This window comes from Tasmannia lanceolata, unplaced genomic scaffold (genome assembly GCF_043159265.1).
Source record: "Tasmannia lanceolata isolate RefF3 unplaced genomic scaffold, GAP_Taslan_0.1 ptg000008l, whole genome shotgun sequence".
Lineage (NCBI taxonomy): Eukaryota > Viridiplantae > Streptophyta > Magnoliopsida > Canellales > Winteraceae > Tasmannia > Tasmannia lanceolata.
Genome location: NW_027518685.1, coordinates 9,461,972 through 9,480,479, shown reverse-complemented (window position 1 = coordinate 9,480,479; position 18,508 = coordinate 9,461,972). Strand labels below are relative to the sequence as shown.

General features: G+C 37.4%; 1 protein-coding gene across 1 annotated transcript; it reads right to left on the bottom strand.

Annotated features, from left to right (window-relative positions):
• Positions 1-197: 197 nt before the first annotated feature.
• LOC143884270 (uncharacterized) lies at positions 198-17,284 on the bottom strand. Its single transcript, XM_077387739.1, has 19 exons — positions 16,882-17,284; positions 13,796-13,899; positions 11,492-11,578; positions 11,310-11,385; positions 11,057-11,131; positions 10,843-10,896; positions 8,908-8,967; positions 8,501-8,617; positions 8,082-8,176; positions 7,754-7,956; positions 6,468-6,565; positions 6,090-6,193; positions 5,843-6,008; positions 5,352-5,474; positions 4,600-4,682; positions 3,016-3,157; positions 2,124-2,153; positions 1,583-1,653; positions 198-1,461 (listed from the first exon to the last, which is right to left on the bottom strand). The coding sequence occupies exons 1-19, from the start codon at positions 16,918-16,920 to the stop codon at positions 720-722; spliced, it is 2,469 nt and encodes an 822-aa protein (XP_077243854.1). The 5' UTR covers positions 16,921-17,284; the 3' UTR covers positions 198-719.
• Positions 17,285-18,508: the final 1,224 nt, after the last annotated feature.

The following is an 18,508-nucleotide window of genomic DNA, read 5'->3' as shown; positions in this document are numbered from 1 at the left end:
GAACTGAGATTGAGAGATCAAAGATCATCATTCAGAGCAGAGAAAAACATCCGATGGTTTTTGTCTGCTTTAATAGGGGCCCTCATTAGATCAATAGCTCTGATAACCATAAGTTTGGGCTCCTGAGAAACAACATTGGAGAAACACTGCAACCCACCACATTTTGATTATGCAACAGTACTAAAAATGCAGCAAAATTGATACAGAAACAGATTCGGAAATTTGAATTATTTCAGATATCGAAAGGTCATCATGTCTACTCTGATGTGAAAAATAATTAGAGCAAAGAGTAATTTATAAAACAGCCCTGCACCTTGCATCCAAACCTGTTAACAATAGCTGTTGTGAAGACACAGATGACGGATAAGTTACCATTTATGAACTATTAAAATGCAGAAAAAAGAAACGAAAGCAAAACACCTAATAAAACAGCGAAATCACCGCTTGGCTCGTGACCAATTAATTGCGCAAGGCATAAGGACTATCATCCTGCCCTTTTCTGTTTCCCCAAGGGCACTCAAATCCAGACATTGCCAAATGTAGACGGAGAAGAATATCATTCTCCAAACAAGCACTTCTTCAAAGATGTACATAGCTCTCAGTTATGCACTATCCAACTGAAAGGAGCAGATGCGTTGACATCTTCTCACAGACAACCCAAGTGCCATTCCAAGCCAGATCACATAGTGGGAGCTTGTGCTGACCACATATATGAACCGTCAGTTTCCGGCTTCGTTTTCGATTGCTTCCTTGTGTTCCTCAATAACCGAATTTCCCTCTCCGTGTTCCACAATCTCCACATCTTCAGATGGAGATGTATCAGAACATGGTTTCCCTTCAACGGTATCAGATGGGTCGGAACTTGGAGTCCCTTCAACGGAGTCGGATGGGTCAGAACTTGGATTCTCTTCGACGGAGTCGGATGGGTCAGAACTTGGATTCTCCTCCACGGAGTCAGGTGGGTCAGAATTCGGATTCTCTTCATTGTCCCCATTTACAACTGCATTGCCAATGTACGAGGAAGGTTCAGTAGAGTCCATGACAACCCCACCACTATCTGTCTGATCTTTTGCATCAACTTCAACCTCTCCATTTGGTATAGTGGGAGGTGGGTCACCAGCCTCTGAATTTTCTCTCCATTCAACCCATTCAGGAGGTTTATCACCTTCTTTGGGACTCTGCTGTCTTGTGTCGTCATTCAATTCTTCATTCAGATCATTTTGTGAAACTCCAGTTCCGAGCTCCTCTGGATTGGACCCTGGTCCTGGCACTTGTGAAGATGTTGCAGTATCAGTGACGTCATCATCTTCATCCACAATAACCTCGTCGTCACTGCTACTGCTCATCTGGCCAGTCTCCTCCGTGCTAGGTGATGGGGAGGCAAGTGAGCCTGACGATCGCTCATTAGCAACTCTGTTATCTTCAAAAGCAAACCAGTTGGAGTTTGTGAACAGAGAACCACTGTAAGAAAATAACAAATTCAGTCAGCATAGTACTACACAAGTTATGGTGTTCAGAATCCAGAAAATAATGAAAAAACAAATGGTGGGGAAATGGAAAGATGAGGAGAGATTGGAGGTACCTGTCCTGGTCATCACCCAGACGCAGAGAAGATATAACAACTTCAGCAGATTCATCATCAAAGTAGACATCCTGCCAAATATCACTCTTGTAAGGGAAGTGTTCTATCAATATCCAGGCATTTTTCATCCTTTGCCTCAAGCAAGTTAAAGCGGAATGTGGAAATATAGCATTGGGTTTGAAGTTTGAACCCAGATTGGGTTCAACTTATAGATTGGATGCATAAAGGGTATAATTATTTAGCTCTCCTATACTTGAAAGGATATTCAAAATGCTCCGGATTTGAAGAAATGACAGGTATGTGTCATTGCTGTAAATGAGTAACAACTCTTTATGAAGTTTTTGACTGTTGCAATCTTCATTCACAAAATTTATCTTCCTCACATAACTAATGTGCACCATTTGTTAAATTCAGAGAATATTCACATATGTAATCTGAGATAATAAATTTTCTTTTCTGAACAATAATCTCACATCATAAATGGTCTAGTGTAAATGTTCAATGATGAGCTAAAATAGAAAAACTTTATCCATAAGCTCACCTCGTCATCTCTTTCAAGTGATCCATGTGCCTGCATGTGGAACCCACCAAAAGGAAGTGAGGTTAATCACTATCTCGGTTAAAGTAAGACTAGAGAAACAAGTACTCTAAGAAATAATTGTTTTTACAAAGATGGGTTTGAAGATTAAAGGCCTCTTTGGATAACAACAAAATCAGACCTTATTTGCAAATGACATTATTTTAAGATTATCTTATCTGCAAATAAGACATTTCCGCCACTTTGGAAGTTATTAACTAAACTAGATATAAAACCAGTTATAAACTTTATTTGCATAGAAAATTATATGAAAATAAGACTACATGCATATAAGATTATATGCAAATAACTTTTAGGAGTATCCAAATAGGACCTAAGCCATTAATCCCAAAGTTTTTAGTTCATGACTTTCAAAATCATCGTAAAAAATCATAGCTATATTCAGCAGAAAATCATAGTACAAACCATAAAGTTAAGTGAATGAAATCGAAGAAATATTGAAAGACGCAGATCAACAGACCTGGGAAGTTTTTTGTTATAGAAAACAAGGGTTCAAGTATGATGACATGCTGATTTTCCAATCAAACGTCATTATCTAGAGAAGTTAAAATCCCCTCCATGAAACTATAAATGACATTTGGTAGAAAGAAACTCAACTCTTTGTTTATCCTGATCTAACAAGTTAACATGGGTTACTTAAGTAATTCTAATAATCAGAAACTTTCTAGTTGATTTCCATTTGGTTACTAATTGATATACCGATATGAAACCCAGAAACTTGCAAGTTGTGTGATATTTTGTTCCTAGTCTTGAGAATATGCTCTGCCCATAGAAGAACATGTAAGCCATAAAGGCATTAGCTTTAGCCAAGACATTAGCGCAACTCAAAAGGTACCTCTTCGATATCCTCATTACTGTAGATGCCATAACGAAATGCCTGGCTCAAGTTATTTGCTAGTGCTGCTACATCATAATCTCTATCTCGGAAGTCCTCATCATCACTATCCCTAGTTCTGTCCTGTAATGCAGTTGGCCGCCTAAAACATATGATAAAAAAAATCATGCTTGGATAATTCATATAAACAAAAAGGTATTCATGGTTGAGAATGCAGACACTTTTTTTTTTTTGTGTAAATGATGTCAACTGCATTAACCCATATAATATACCACATTTTCTTTTTTTGAGAAGAATACAATATAACACATAGCATAACAAACTTGAAAAGGACATGAGGCAACTAAAATATTGACACAAAACTTCAACCATATGAAAAATTGTAGGTTTTTAAAAGGTAGCCCACTAATCTACTATATACCATATGTGTCAAGTGGGAGACTCAGGCTAAACAATGTGGCAGCTGACACAAATATGGTTTTAAACTTTCACTGACATGTTTTGATTTCGATCAACATGTATTGACTTCCGTGGGGGACTAAACTCTAAAGTTTGATTCCTTGATGCACCCGCATAACAAAAAAAAAACCCATATAACCAGAAAATGTTAATGCAAATGCATAACTATATTTAGAATGTACCTTATTGATCCAGACAAGCACGACAATGCATCTCACTAGGTGTTTGATCTTGTTAAATTATCATGGATGACTCTCTTGCTTATGAAATAATTTCTATGTATATATTTGTGCCAATAGACTTCCATAATGTTCCATGAATTTTACAGGAGTTCCATGGACTTCCATAATCTTTCACGGAGTACTTCCACTATGTGGGAGAAAAAGTTCTAACCAAAACCGACGTTTGGACACAAATAAAACCATAAGCCCATAACTCGGCAGCATGCCATGAGAAACTAAATTTATCATTAAAAAAATTCTTGGTTGCCAAACATGGCCTTAGCAGCCTCCCTTCCCATTGATGTTCCCTACATCCCTTTCTGCCTCTTTACCCATATTCCATACAAAAGCCCAAACCCTATTTAAAACCTAGTTGATACTACCTCTTTCTGCAGTAAATTCTGAACAAAAAATTTATATCCCTTTTAAAACCATTAGCTCTTAACCTATCCCCTACAGCTTTAGATATCAGAATCCTTAATCAAATCCTAAATCCTCGCATTGATTGTTTGTTCTATTTTGTGTGAAAGTATTCAATGATAAGTGCTGACTCAAAGATCCTATATCATAATGCTTTAATTTGTTGCCTTTCAATATTTCAACTAAATGTCCATTCTCTTAAAATCCAAACTTATTTAAGCCCCCATTTCACATCTCCAAATAAGAATGTATCAGATAGACTTAAGAATATCATCTAAACAATAAAAAAAACCGGATATGATGACATTTGGAAGAATTCTCATTCCACATCTTCAAATACGGATATATCAGACAAGCATAACAATATCATATGAACAATAAAAAAGCTGGATAACTGGATATGATAACAGATGGAAGATTTCCTTGCAAGAGCAAGGGCGTCACGGCATGTTATTGAAACAACAAAATGTGAAGAAACACCTACCCACAGGCCCATTGATAGACATTTTCTACCGTATTGCGTTTTAGTAGGACGTCCGTATGCCAATTAACCCATTCACTAATTTCCTGTGACACAACAAAATACCACATTAAAACAACCTCTACCAATAATAGAAAATTACATATGGGAAGCACAACTGAAAGATAACCTTGCATTTTATACATTTGAACTACAGTTGCTACATACAAGCCTAGGTATAGGCAAGCATACAAAGCTTAGCAGGGGAGAGGGGCACAGAGAGAGAGAGAGAGAGAGAGAGAGAGAGAGAGAGAGAGGGAGGGAAACCGACAGGTTGGTTCAGTATATGTTTTCAAATCTGATCAAATCACTGTCTACAAAGGAAAACCGACAGGTTGGTTCAGTATTTGTTTTGAAATCTGATCAAACCAGGTTACATTTTATGGATCCACTTCTTATAAAATGCAAATATTTAACAAAACAAACAAATTAATAAGTGTCTGTGTAACACAATTAGAACCAAGAATAAGGAACATGTATATAGACAAAAATCATCAATTTAACATAGTGACAAATTGACAGATGTATTGATTGTTCATCTCCTCTAAATCATATTGCGCACATTCAGTTTCAGTTTCCACTTAAAAATGCTTATCAAGTCAATCAAATTAGGAGATATTTCATGACCTCAGAGTCTCGGACAAATCTTACATTGCAATGTTAGTGAGAGTTGCAAATCATCGAGCAAAAGGAATGTAAATTTATCAGTCAATAACCTGCAAAGATGCCTGTATTTGGCTGTTATTAGTCCCCAGTTGAATGAGCTTGTTAGATATACGTGTCAGATGTCCAATATTCCCAATCCTAGGTGGTGCTCTTCCCTCAGCAGGCACCGTTGGCTACAAACACAATATCCAAAGCTCAGCACTTCTGTTCAGTTATTTTGTAACCCTTGAAAGTGCATTTATTGAGGAATGCTAAACTCGGGGGCACCCCTGAAAAAATGGGATGAAAGGGCGCCCCCATTGGTTGCACATTACCAAAGTGCAATTAATGTGGATTGACTTTTACAGATTATAAATGCACTTTGGAGACAGTAACCAATGGGGGCGCCCTTTCATCCCGTTTTTGCAGGGGCGCCCTTGAGTTTAGCATCCCTATAAATAGAAATATATAACAGAGAAAAAGAATAAGAATCCGGGAATCATATAACACAACTAAGAGAATAAGAAACACAGATAATGTGGTGATAATAGAGAAGTGCGACCTTGTTTGAATCAGTTGGCAATGTGAAATTCTTTTCTGCTTCAAGAATTTTCCCAATGATATCACAATCTTGGAGAACGTGTTCGGCAAGTAGAGCTTTCTTGCTTTCCAAGCATGACACAATAATGTTCTCCACATGATGGTGCAAAAAGTTATTATATGGATACCTACAGCCATCATGAGTAACAATGGTGATGCTTTGTAGTACTGTCATGTTATTCAAAATTCCTCAAACACATGCAACTTACTCAAAAAACAAATCTAGAATACGTTTTAGGGCCCCCAGCTGAATAAGTTCCTTTTCAGCAGCTTCATTACCAGTAGTGAGTAAAACTGAGATGAACTCCACAATCTGAAAAGTTTCAGATTAAAGAACGATCAGAAGAGAGAAATATGCAAAACATATTAGACCCACTGCTTCCCCACAAAAAACTTGGGCTTCCTAAAGGAGAGCTTTATAACAACTAAAGTAAAAAACAAAGAAAGAGCTAACCAGCCACCCATCAAGAAAGCCAAAGACAATCAATTCAAGTAAAAAGAGAACTGAAGAACCTACTAAAAATGCCAAAGATAATTTGCCAAACTTCATGAAACAGCCAAGAAAAGAAAGCAGAATAAAGCTATACCTTCAGACGATGTTTTCCAAGAGGAGGCTGCAGCTTGCCATATGTGGTATGTAAGACAATCTCGGTCGAAGAAACATCCAAAAGCTTGAGCAAATCACCTGCGTAACAGGATATCGAATAAAGGAATCTGCCAGTTGCATTAAAAAGGAAAATGCGTGTGAAACAATAAAGGAAAGCCTAACGGAAAATCAACTTTGGAAGATGTCATTTCTTGAGGATATCAAACAAATTCTCTACAAGCCACATGGTGGAAATATACAAGTATGCACAGTCATTTGATGACAATCCTCGATGGCTGATTCTCTTGCAAGGGAAGGAGTGCAAAAAGAGTCTCTAGCTTTGTTAGACTCTCTTCCTCCCTGAATTCTTTCTGTTGTTTGTATTTTAGCCCATGGGGTGTCTTTTTCTCTTTGTACCTTGACCATCTCGATCTTCTTATCAATGAAATGGCGATTATTCAAAAAAAAAATCCTTGGCATGCATAGTAAAACCGACGCCTCCCGAGCCTCTCAATCAAGATGGTAAAGCTCTAACTGAAACTTATAAAATGGCTTTCCTTTTACTTCTTTGGCCCTTTAGGTCTTAGGAATCTGTGGGGCATAAAATATTTTGAGGGATTTATTCAACCCCATTTGAGAGTTGATTCATTTCCCCCTCTCTAAAGCGCATGGTTTGTGAGGTTTTTCATGATTTCTTTACATAATGAAAGCAAAAGCCACTATTTCCCATGGATTTTTGTCATAAAAGTGTAATGTTATATGCAGTTTTCTTAGTGAACAACCACATCAAGTGATATGTGAGTAGAAAAACCATTTTTTGCAATTTTTATTCTATTATTGCCATGATGCTTATGCCTCGCACCTTTTTGTGCTGATGAAGATTTGGTAGGAAACTAAGAATTTTTCACTTTTCAGTCACCTAAATGGGTTGCTCTTGTCATTATCATAGCAGGCCCATATAGCAGCCCTACTTGCCGTCAGATGGTGAAGGACTCTTCCATGCAAACGCCAGCACAAGTTGACAATGCTTAAAAGGAGGGGAGAGTCCTAACCATAATATTCAGTAGGAATTGCCTCCTCCCAACACTGTCTGTTCTGTCTACAAAGACAGTCAAAGAATCATCTGCTCACTACCCCTTGGCATTTCTTTTCTGATTGCTATATACCCTATATAATGCAATGCACGCAAGGGATCCATAACTATGATAAGAAAGAAAAGTTCTAACATAATGATACTCTGTATTTTTTCAAAACTACATCTACATCCATGGTTTACCAACAACTTACCAAGGCATTCTAGCATGCCTTCAACTGTCTCTGGATTAGCACTTATTGATGAGCCCTGAATCATCTGGCTTCTGAATGAATGATAAGGAGCTGCTGCTAATCTCTTAGGATCTAACAAAGATATGGATATAGACAATGACTGGACTAAAACAGACTTTGGTCTTGAATCTTCCAGTGCAATGCGAAATAATCTTCCCACAAAGCTGCAAAAGTACAGAACCAAAATTCAGTAGAAATAGGGGAAATTGAGGTAACAACAAAGTTTGACGTGCATATTTGAACATCTGATAAAGTTGATATGACATTAAGGAAAAAAGAAGAAGAGTACCTTGGGCTGGATATTTTAGATGCAAGTCCCGAAGGTGCGTATCGAGTTATAGCACAAAGGGTTTCTGCTGCGTTGGCATGTACTTCAGGACAATCCTGTCCAAAAATGTTGAACAGAATGAGTGAGGTGAGTTGCGCAAAAAGTAGAGAATTAGTCATACTCTGCATTTGAATGCATTCAAGAGCAGCACTCAGTTTGGAGAAAAAAAAACCAGCACTAAAAAAATTTCCGAGCTGAAGAAAGTTTAAAAATTGCATTGTAATAGCAATTTTTTTTTAAAAAATGCATTGTGATAGTAGCAGTTTTTTTGCCACTTGGCTAGCAAGAGCATTGGTGATATATCATGTTCTATATAAAAGAAAACAGCAATTGATGAATAAAAGTAATCAGACCCTAAGAGTGCCAGTTTTCACACTCACCGAAGAGCTGAACTTATCAACAATCATCTCAAGCACGTTTGTATCTTCTAGCCATTGCATTGAGTCCATATAGTTGCTATACATATGTTCATCCGCACCAATAAGACGTATTAAAACCTGCTTAACAAGAGACATTAGGACGGAAAATGTTTCTTAGAAACCTTCAACCAGATTGCAGAATCAATGAATGAAGGGCTTTTAACAGTCGGGTCCAAAGAATATCCAGCAGAGAGTTTTAGAAACCTGAAAGGATGTGAACGGATTGGGGATAGCTGAGGTTCAAAAATTTTTACTGATGCACTTCCAATATTACAGAGGAAATGACATTTAACGCAAAAAAATTACACAAACTTTTATCAGAAATCCAATATATTAAAACTGCATATGTGTGGATGATAACTACCAACCTCCATGATGGATGTAATTCCAATCAGATCAACCAGTTGGCGAAAAATTTCTTGATGGCCCTAGATGAGAAATTACAAAAGGTCAGTACAGTATAGCATAGATGCAAATAGACAAATACACAAAATCATCAATAACATATTATATATACGTGTGTGTGCGTGCGTGTGTGTGCGGGCGGGCGCGCATTACAAGCGATAACAACAAGCTAACATGAAAATTTAAAAGTAGGAGAAAACTTTAACAGCAAAGCAGAAAAAGACTGACGTGTGCCATCACAAAAACAACACAGTAAAAGAAAACAGACATATGCAAGACCCAATTGTTCATCCTTTATAACTATAAAATACAACACCACAAGCATGATAATAAGAATGTGGAATGCATTTTCTTTTCTTTTCTTTTTTTGAATAACCCTCCGGATCCGGAAGGCATAATTCAAGTTTTTACTTGAAAGTGGAAACAGAATAAATTTCTGATGTTGTGCGGGAAGAACAATATGAAAGTAACTGAACAAGCATTTGGCGACTTATTCTCTAATAACCCCAATACCATTGCTGAAAAGTGACATAGAAAGTATCCCATTGTTCCTTTTGCATGGATATTTATGTGATGTATTAGAGTTCAACTACCAGGATAGCAGTGCAAATTAGTTTGTGTTAACATGGTATCAGAGCCAAAGGTCTCGAGTTCAAACTTCCCGGATAGCAAAAATCCACATGCGATGGTCGGCCCAAAGTGGGACCACATGTGCCACGTGTTTGCCAAGTGGGCCACACGTGCGGGGGAGTGTTAAAGTATAAAAGATAAATAACGCCCTTCTCCAACAGCTTAAGCTTTTGGAGAAGTTCGTAAGTTAACAGTTTGGAAAGCCATGGCAAACAATACGTGGAGCACACATATTAGATTATTGGAACTGTTGAAATAATCGGTGACGACCAGGTGACACAATTGGCCTCACACTTCAGCTGAATGGGAAATTCCATCTGTGAGATAAAGTTCTGCGAAAGAGCAGAAACTAAACTCTTCTAGGAAAAAGCCCCAAAAGAACAACTTTGAATCACGGGGCTAACATGATCCGATCATTGTGGGACTGGCAGCTATGGCTTGGGTCCATATTGCTTAATCAGATCAACAGATCTGATTACCTGTCAGATTTGTAGACATGGCAGTGGCAAGGTTTTAAATCCAGATCCATAACCCAACTAAAGCCACTACAAAGAGTGGGGAGGAATTACCCTTACCTAAACTACATGGCAGAGTTGCACTCCCCACTAACCGAATCTTACAAAAGGATTGAACCAAGAAGCACCTCCAACTTTCCCCGCACTAGCTCTCTTGGCACACCATGCATACAAGAACTACGCCGAGATTGCAAAAATCAACAAATGATATTCTAGAAGTCCTCAATATTAATGGGGAAATATCTCATCTCCGAGCTTCTAATTATAATCTCTCCCTACCAATAAAAACCCTAAATTTGGAGAATATTGCCAGAGAATACCTACGCAAAAAGAATATCTAATCCAAAGTCATGATGCAACTAATGGTCGCCGGCCCACCGTTCTAAGAGGGACAAAGAAACTCCTACCAAAACTACGCATCGCAGTTGTATGCCCTCACCAACACTTCCATTAAAAAGGATCAAGAGAAGATGCATCCTCAACTCTCGGAATACTTTAGGAAGCATCCAATTCCTCTAGTTTATGTATTTATTTATTGGTCAAGTAAGAAAAGATTTAAAATACACATTCCGAAAGGGCTACTCTATGAATCTGCCATTTCGTGTCAGAAAATTAAATTATTACAATTTATGAAGTCATTTGATAATCTATTTTCTCAAGTATTAACACTCCCACTTGGTAATCATTAAAAAAACTACTGAAAAAGTAAACGATGCCTATCAATCAACGAGAAAAGTAAAGACTTCCACTTACTTGAACAAAATTCATAAAAGGGACTGTCTTCCGCAACATCAGGCATATGACAACCTAAAAAGAAGCAGACAGCACATATAATAATGGTCTCAATTTCCAAGCCAAGCAATGAGCTTTTCAAAAAAGTGGCACACCTTAGTTTCAACAGCTAAGTGATAATGCCATCGAAGATAGAAGAATGCATCTTGCAAAGCAAGAGTAAATGATTTAATACCTTGCTAAAGTAGCCAGCTAGTAAAGTAGCGTGCGAGTGATCGGGTTGCAAGTAGGAGAACAACAAATTCATCAACTGTAAAGAACAAGCAAAATCTATAACTGAGTCAATAATTCATTAATTAATAAGAGCAACAAATACCATTCAGAGAGAGAGAGAGAGAGAGAGAGAAGCAAATAGCATGCTACAGACAAGCAATAAACTTCAAAATCAAAGAAATGGCCAAAAGAAAGCCAAAGCCGGTAGTTCTGACCTCTTCATCCTCTACTAAGGTTTTGAGTATGATATCAACTTCACAGGTAAATATTTCACAAGCAATAAATGGAAACCTGCATGACAGTTCCAGTGGGGCAGACCACCACAAAATACATCAAATTTCACAAAATGATGTGTTACAGGGAAACACAAGTTATTCAACAATCCATGGTAACTTACTTAAAAGTGCGTTTCTTCTCAGCATCCTCAGGCGCTTCTTCCACAATATATTGAACCAATTGCTCCACCTGAGCCCTTTCTCGTAGACTACAAATATAGCAAAGACAAAAAGAATGGAGAAAGGGAACAACATCAACAGAAGGTTATAAGTACTGGAAGAGTTAAAATGCACTCGTTTGCTTCAAATGCAGACAAATAGTGCTGCTGCAAAGACAGGTACTTAAACACTACATATAGGGCATCTTGCGAAAAAAGATTTAATCCGATAAAGACATGGCACATTATCACAGTGAATTGCACAGGTTTCATGTTTATTTTTCACATTTACAACACACAAGGGAACCAGCACCGTGGTTGGGTACAAGTCTACAACATCAACAATTGAATCTGTTTTTTTTTTTCTGAAAAAAAAAAAATCAGAACAACAATTGAATCTATCAGAGCAAAAATTGAATCTGTTATGCTGTATTGTTTATTCACAACTGGCTATAAAAATTCTGCACATAGTTTTCAAAAGTTTTTTGCATTATTTTTCCCAACTAAAAATTTCCAAGAAATAGTTACTATTTAGGATTGATAAATAAAGCAATGTTCAAGTTTCTAAACAGTGGGAGTTCTTATGCCCTCTAGTTGCACCTTATTTTGTGCTTCCTACAGTTTCTAGCTATTATTTACATTGAGAGGTTTCAAATGGGTTATGGTCCCAGTAAGGCCTCCAATGCAAAGGATGCCAGAAACATCACGGAGGTAAAGGCTAAGACAAAGAAATTTGTCTCTGTAGACAAAAAAGACAACACAAAAGATCCATTATTGGAAAAAAATACCCAGAACCAGAGATTCTGGGTTCGATCCCCAGAGGCAGAGTCACCTTATTATTTGTTTACTTGTCCTTTTGATTCAACAAAACTTGATGTTACCACTAAAAAATTGCTAGAGGATTTAGCTAAGGGCACAAACCCATAGTTGCCAACGGAAAACAGAGAGAAGAAGGTGGTGGGATGACAGTGGTAATAGCGACAATGAGAAATCCAACTCCACAGTGACAATGACGTGATGATGGGGAGTAAAAAATGACAATGGGACACAATGATAGTGGAGGAACCCAAAGGCGATGAAGAAGAATCAAAAGAAAGAGAAACATATTGAAAAACATTTCTTATTTGATAGATAGTGTCTTTTTATTAGCAAACTTTTCAATACATTCTTTCATCCAAAAACAGAAGGCATGATCGTATGACTATTTTGCATAAAAAAAAGAGTAGATAATGGAATCCTTGGCATGGGCCATTCAACAACGAGGGCTTGGGATTATCAATGTCCCAGAATCTCTTATTGATTTTATTTTTTTTTGAAATGGCGCAGAATATCTTATTGATAAGACAATCGTAACCTTATGATCAATGTCCTACAAAAATATGATTAGAAGAGGAAACATTGAATCTATTTTTTGCATCACAAACCCATCCACGATAAAAACCCACAAGATGGAAAATGTAAATCGAGGAATAAACCACCCAACCATAGAAAATCAATTAAACCAGATAACAATCTAAAGCAGACCAAGATAAGGAACCGAAATTAATAAAGGACAAACAAAACCAAACCAAATTAACAATGTGGAGCAAGTCAGACTATGATTTCAAGCAAATCAACAAAACTGATCATGGAAGTCGAGAATAACCAATCAAGTTCAACTGAAAGTTACAAATGCAAATTGTGAAACCAAAACTGAACAAAGAAAACATATGAATCTTGACAAGCTTTTTTCTTATTGAAGCATGTTGAGGGGTAATTGGGCACTTCTCGATAGTAAATTTACTATCCACCAATATTCCATTTTCATTTTATCTTTTGAGCTTCTTTGAGTTATAAGATATATGATTGGGTTATTCAAATGCACATAAATTCATACGCAACGAGTTCTGCTTTTAAGTTAATATGCCGAACTTTTGAGAGTTAATGCGGACAAAACCTTAGTAGATCTTTTTACTAGCCGGTTAGATTTTCTTGGTCCAAGAATAGTTAAGAAAATGCCTCCACATAATAGGATTGTAAAAGCTAATACTTTTCAAAATTGTACTGTAATTGCAAACGCAGTACAAGCCTAGGACCACCTCATATCATGAGTCAGTTCTCTTAAAGTTGGAAATCATTATCACATTTGGGACAGCAAAAACTGAACCAACTTACAACCCCTAAGGGATGCGAAAAATGGACTTGCATAAAGATTCAGGCCTAACTAAGGCACCTAAGGGAATAATAAATCATCCAAAAAGATAGCAATGTAGGAAAGAAAGAGATTACAAATTAATAAGGCGGCCATTCAAGGCTTTGCATTCTTGAATTATTTCATCCTCATCAAGAAGCTCTTCCAAAGTATATTTTTCCTTATCTAGAATTGTCTCCACCTGAAATGTACACATAAAAGCAAGAAAAATAAGATATAATAGTGTCAATAATGTTGCCATATGATGAAGCATAAAAGCCATGTCAAAAAAATAAAAATAATGTATAATAGCATGAACATATCCTATCACCACTCCTTAATTGCTATATTAAGATGATAGTGTCAGAAGGGTACTAGCTTTCTTGAAATTCAAAACAGGTGATGCAAATATATCTGATCTTTCAAACTTAAATAGCACAGCCAATGCACAATTCAGACTGAAATAGATGGCATGCACACACAAACAAGTGCATGCACAAACAAGCCCATGCACAAACAAGCCCTGTGGTTTACATGCTATTATAACAAACTGTACCACAAAAGAAAGGGCTATAAGCAATGTATAATGCACTGTACAGGAGTGTTTATCATGGTAACATAACATGGATGCGATGTAGGGGTAGATTACATCACAAATCGATTCATATGTTTGAGTTAGAGTATCACAAAAATATTGGTATCATAAGTCAGAACACGAAAGTTAATCTGTTTGGTTATAATCCCCACAAGCTGAACAGCAATAGATGGTTTTTGGGTTTCTGACAGTATCTTGTGTCAGAAAATTTTCATAAACCTGGCCAAATCTATGGAAACTAGTGCACTAAGCAATTTTTTTACACACGTTTTTAACCACTCAAAACTCACCCTAACCCATCCATAATACCCAAAAGAATCACTTCGTCCCCCTGCGTTATACATTGCATCCTCATAAACCACGTCATAACAGCCTAACCCACAACTATAAATATGCCACTTTAAAAAGAAAACTATAAAAATGCCAATTTCTTTCTTCTAGTAATCATTCTTTTATCCTCCATCATTAATCAAAATGGAGACACCGTGAACCAAGACTACATTTTTTTACCTTTCAAAAAAAAAAAATACTACATTTTTTCAATAAGCAAATCTATATAACAAAGATCAGTGACTAGCTTTTCCTCTTTTTTCCTTTTTCTTTTTAATTAACTTAATTTTTCCGTCATTGTTTCAAAACTCCCTGCATCAATTGTCAACTCGCCCAAAACGACTCCCCTCTTACATTGGCTAAGTTCTTGTCTGAATCTGTGTTTTTCCCCCACCGAGTCAATCGAAACTACTTTGACTGACTCAAGCTATGACCGTGTCAATCGTTGACTCGCCCATCAACTCCTTTTTACCTTGGCCAACTTTTCGTCTACGCCCAGGTTTTGAAACACTGGAAATTGCGATTAGCTTGACTAAGCTGTGTCAATCGAATGATCTGCTGACTCGAGTCGGATGTCCCTTGGCCGTGTTTTGGCCTGCATTCGCATTTTGAAACATTGGTTTCCATTCCATCATATCTTGTTACTGATTTCCCCATTGACTCAACCAAGTCAATGAGTTTTTCATTGATCCAGCCGAGCTGACTAAATCCTTAACCAATTTCAGTTTTAAAAAAATTGTTTTGAGAATTCATGACCAAACTCATAGACACCCAAAACGTACGTGGATAAAGGCAACTATGCTGGGACACAACCTGAGTAAATCCAAATACATTCCAATCTATAACCTCTGTTGGACTTCACGCATTCAACTTGTACACAAAAATTGGATGAAAGGTGATTTCAATGATGGGGTTAAGAAGTTCCAATAATTACAAATTAGGGAAGTAGTGAAGTGAAAAGGTCAAGATAAAGAAAAACTGGAGACACGTACCTGAGGATGCAAAATGGGGGAATGCATGACATAGGTTGATACGAAACATGTATGGGACTATGGGGAACAAAATCTATACATGTGGAGCAACATGGGCGAATTGTGTGAAAAATGGTGGAAAACACTTAGGAGATAAAGACTAACAGAGAACACTTATAATAAGCCTGAAATGTGCTTTCCTTGTTTGTTTCTCCAATTTCGCAGCAAAGACAACACAGATTAGTCACAGAGAAATACAGAAAAGCCCCATTTTGGACTTCCCGGATTATTGAAAAAGCCTCTTAGGTGTTCTGTGAATTTTGAAGTATAGTGTTCTTCTTCTTCTTCTTCTTCTTCTTCTTCTTCTTCTTTTGAATTTTGAGGGATCAGTTCTGAAGCTTTCATTTCCTTTATTACTATCCTTTTTTTCTGACAGGGAAGCTGGGGTTTAACCTTTAGCTGTGGATACAGTTCTCAACCAAAGACACGAATGTAGTGATAACTAAGGAGCCTTTGATGCCTTTCCAATTTAATTTGGGCCTAATCGATCATATTTAACCTCAACCCAATTTAGTGAAAGTACGGTTTTGTAAGACTCCATTTCTTTCGATGTAAAATGGGCGTTAAAAAAAAAAAACTTATGCTCGCGCCTAAAGAGAAAATTTTATCTAATAGAATTTGCCCCAGTTCTAACTAGAACTCATGTGCATCTCATATTGGTGAAGATTTTGTAATAATTTTCTGCATTAATCTAAACAATTGTAGGAAATCCCATTTCAATTATTCCCCATCACATGACACAAAGATTGAATTATTATCCTACTATCTAATACATTTTAGTCTATTGATTGAACTAGTATTCCATTACCAACTCCAGCATAGTCAATTGCAACTATCTACTAAACCCTTATTTTAGTTTCTTTCATTCCACTGTTCGAATTATCCAGCATTAACAGCGGGAAAAGGAAGAACCTAAAACTCAAATCCTCCGTTTGCATTCAAGTCCAATTGTTCAGTACATTGCAAGTATCAGCCACTAAAATTTGAATTATGATCAAATATCAAATATCAAAGACTAAAAAAAAACAAAATTGTCCATCAAATGACAAAAAAATCCAAAAAAAATAAATCCAACAGAATCAAACAAACAGCTCATCAGACGAAAATACTAAAAAAAGCTCGTAAATTGATTAAATTCCGACAAAAACTTCATTTCCAAAACGTGAAAAGAAATTTTCAGAATATTAAGAGAGAGAAAATTAGAGATTGGAGAACTATAGCGACTCACCGGTGAAGCCGTGGACAATCCCGTCATACGCCAGAACATCTTTACAGGCGCAATTTAACTGCCGAAAACCCTAGAAACCTCAGATCTGCTAATCCAAAGCCAGGAAACGTAAGAGATGTGGAGAAACCCTAAAATATATGAAGAAACAGGAGGAACGAGAAGAGAAACCCTAGAACTTTGTCTTCGCAGAGGATTTCTAGAAAATTTGGATACGAAGAAGGAGGAGGTTTTTTATAAAATTGGTTTTTTTTTTTCAGTTTTGTGTGGTGGGTGGATTGGATCGAAGCGGAACAACCCAACCCTGGAATCGCGGGATGGTGAGTGTTCGGGGAGAAGGAAGAAATGTCGTATTTATAGTAACATTTTTTTTTCAGGAAGATGATTTTTTTCACCCCCAAAGTAGGATTATGCCCCAAAGTAGGATTATGCAACCCCACCTTTTTAACGTCATTTGACATAAAAAAAATTTCCGCCACAATTCAGGTTACCAGTGGGGCGCATGATCCTACAGGGGGGGGGTGCAAAAATCATCGCCCTTTTTTTTATCAGGAAAAAAAATGTAAATCTCTCTCCCTTCTCACATCTCTCTCCCTTCTCACACTTACTTTCTAAGTGCGGTTTTGGCAACTTGTTGCCCATATTTGAAGGCGATTTATGGTTTTGCTACTTCTCTATCCTTTTCTCTCTTCTAATTTTTTTTTTTGAAAAATGCTAAAACGTGGCTTTTAGGCCCATTCCTTGTTCCGGGTTGGATGCAACTTGGGTCGGGTTCAACCCAAACCCGACGGGTTCAACCTGATTTTGGCTCAGGTTGGGTTGGCATTTTCCCAGGCCGGGGTTTTGTTGGGCTACAGTAAGGGTTTCAAGTTAGGTTAGGGTTGAGGCCTTGGGCAACCCAAACATAAACCAAATACCTGACGTCCGTCTTCTAATTCCATTGTGATTTCTTAAGGTTATGTTTTTTTTATGTATTTTTCTGTTTGGCCCTAGGTTACCCCAAACCCAAACCGACCCGATTTGGAAAAAACAAAAGAGATTATACAGGTTGGGTTAGGGTTGAGAGATTTTGAGGCGGGTTGCGTTGGGTTAAGCTTGCATCCTCGACTCGAGGCTCGGTTCGGGTCTGATTAGGGTTGAGGGAATGCTATCTCGGGTTGGGCTAGGGTTGGCCTCAACCCAACCCAAGTTGCACCATTGTTTGTTTATTGGGCTCCATTTTATTTACTGATCAGGTCCGTCAATCCGAAAGGTAATCATAAGTCCCGGCAAATGCCATTTCGAACAACTTGATAGGATATTATGAGGCACTTGGACTAAATCCTCAATTTGGTTACTTGTATGGTGGGCCCAAGGGAGGGATTTTTCGGATCAGGTGGGCCAACTAATTGTAGTGCCAAGTTGTGTCAACTGTACTTGTATGGTTATTCCATTAGTGGGATTTTTCGTGGGCCCACTACATGTAGTGCCGAGTCGTGTCAACCAAATAAGCTGACTAATTTATGATACACATGTTTCCATTGGTGGGACGGATGGGAAATCAGGGACCACAAGCCTTTTTGGTGATAGGACTAGAACTGATTGGCTGATTTTCCTGAATAAGATTTATTCCAAGATATGAGATACCTAT

Coding starts and splice junctions, on each gene's coding strand:
- LOC143884270 (XM_077387739.1), bottom strand. CDS start 16,920: ATGTTCTGGCGTATGACGGGATTGTCCACGGCTTCACCG. Junction 11,386..11,491: donor GAGAAGAAACGCACTTTTAA/GTAAGTTACCAT, acceptor ACTGTCATGCAG/GTTTCCATTTATTGCTTGTG. Junction 8,968..10,842: donor CTTTTATGAATTTTGTTCAA/GTAAGTGGAAGT, acceptor TTTCTCATCTAG/GGCCATCAAGAAATTTTTCG.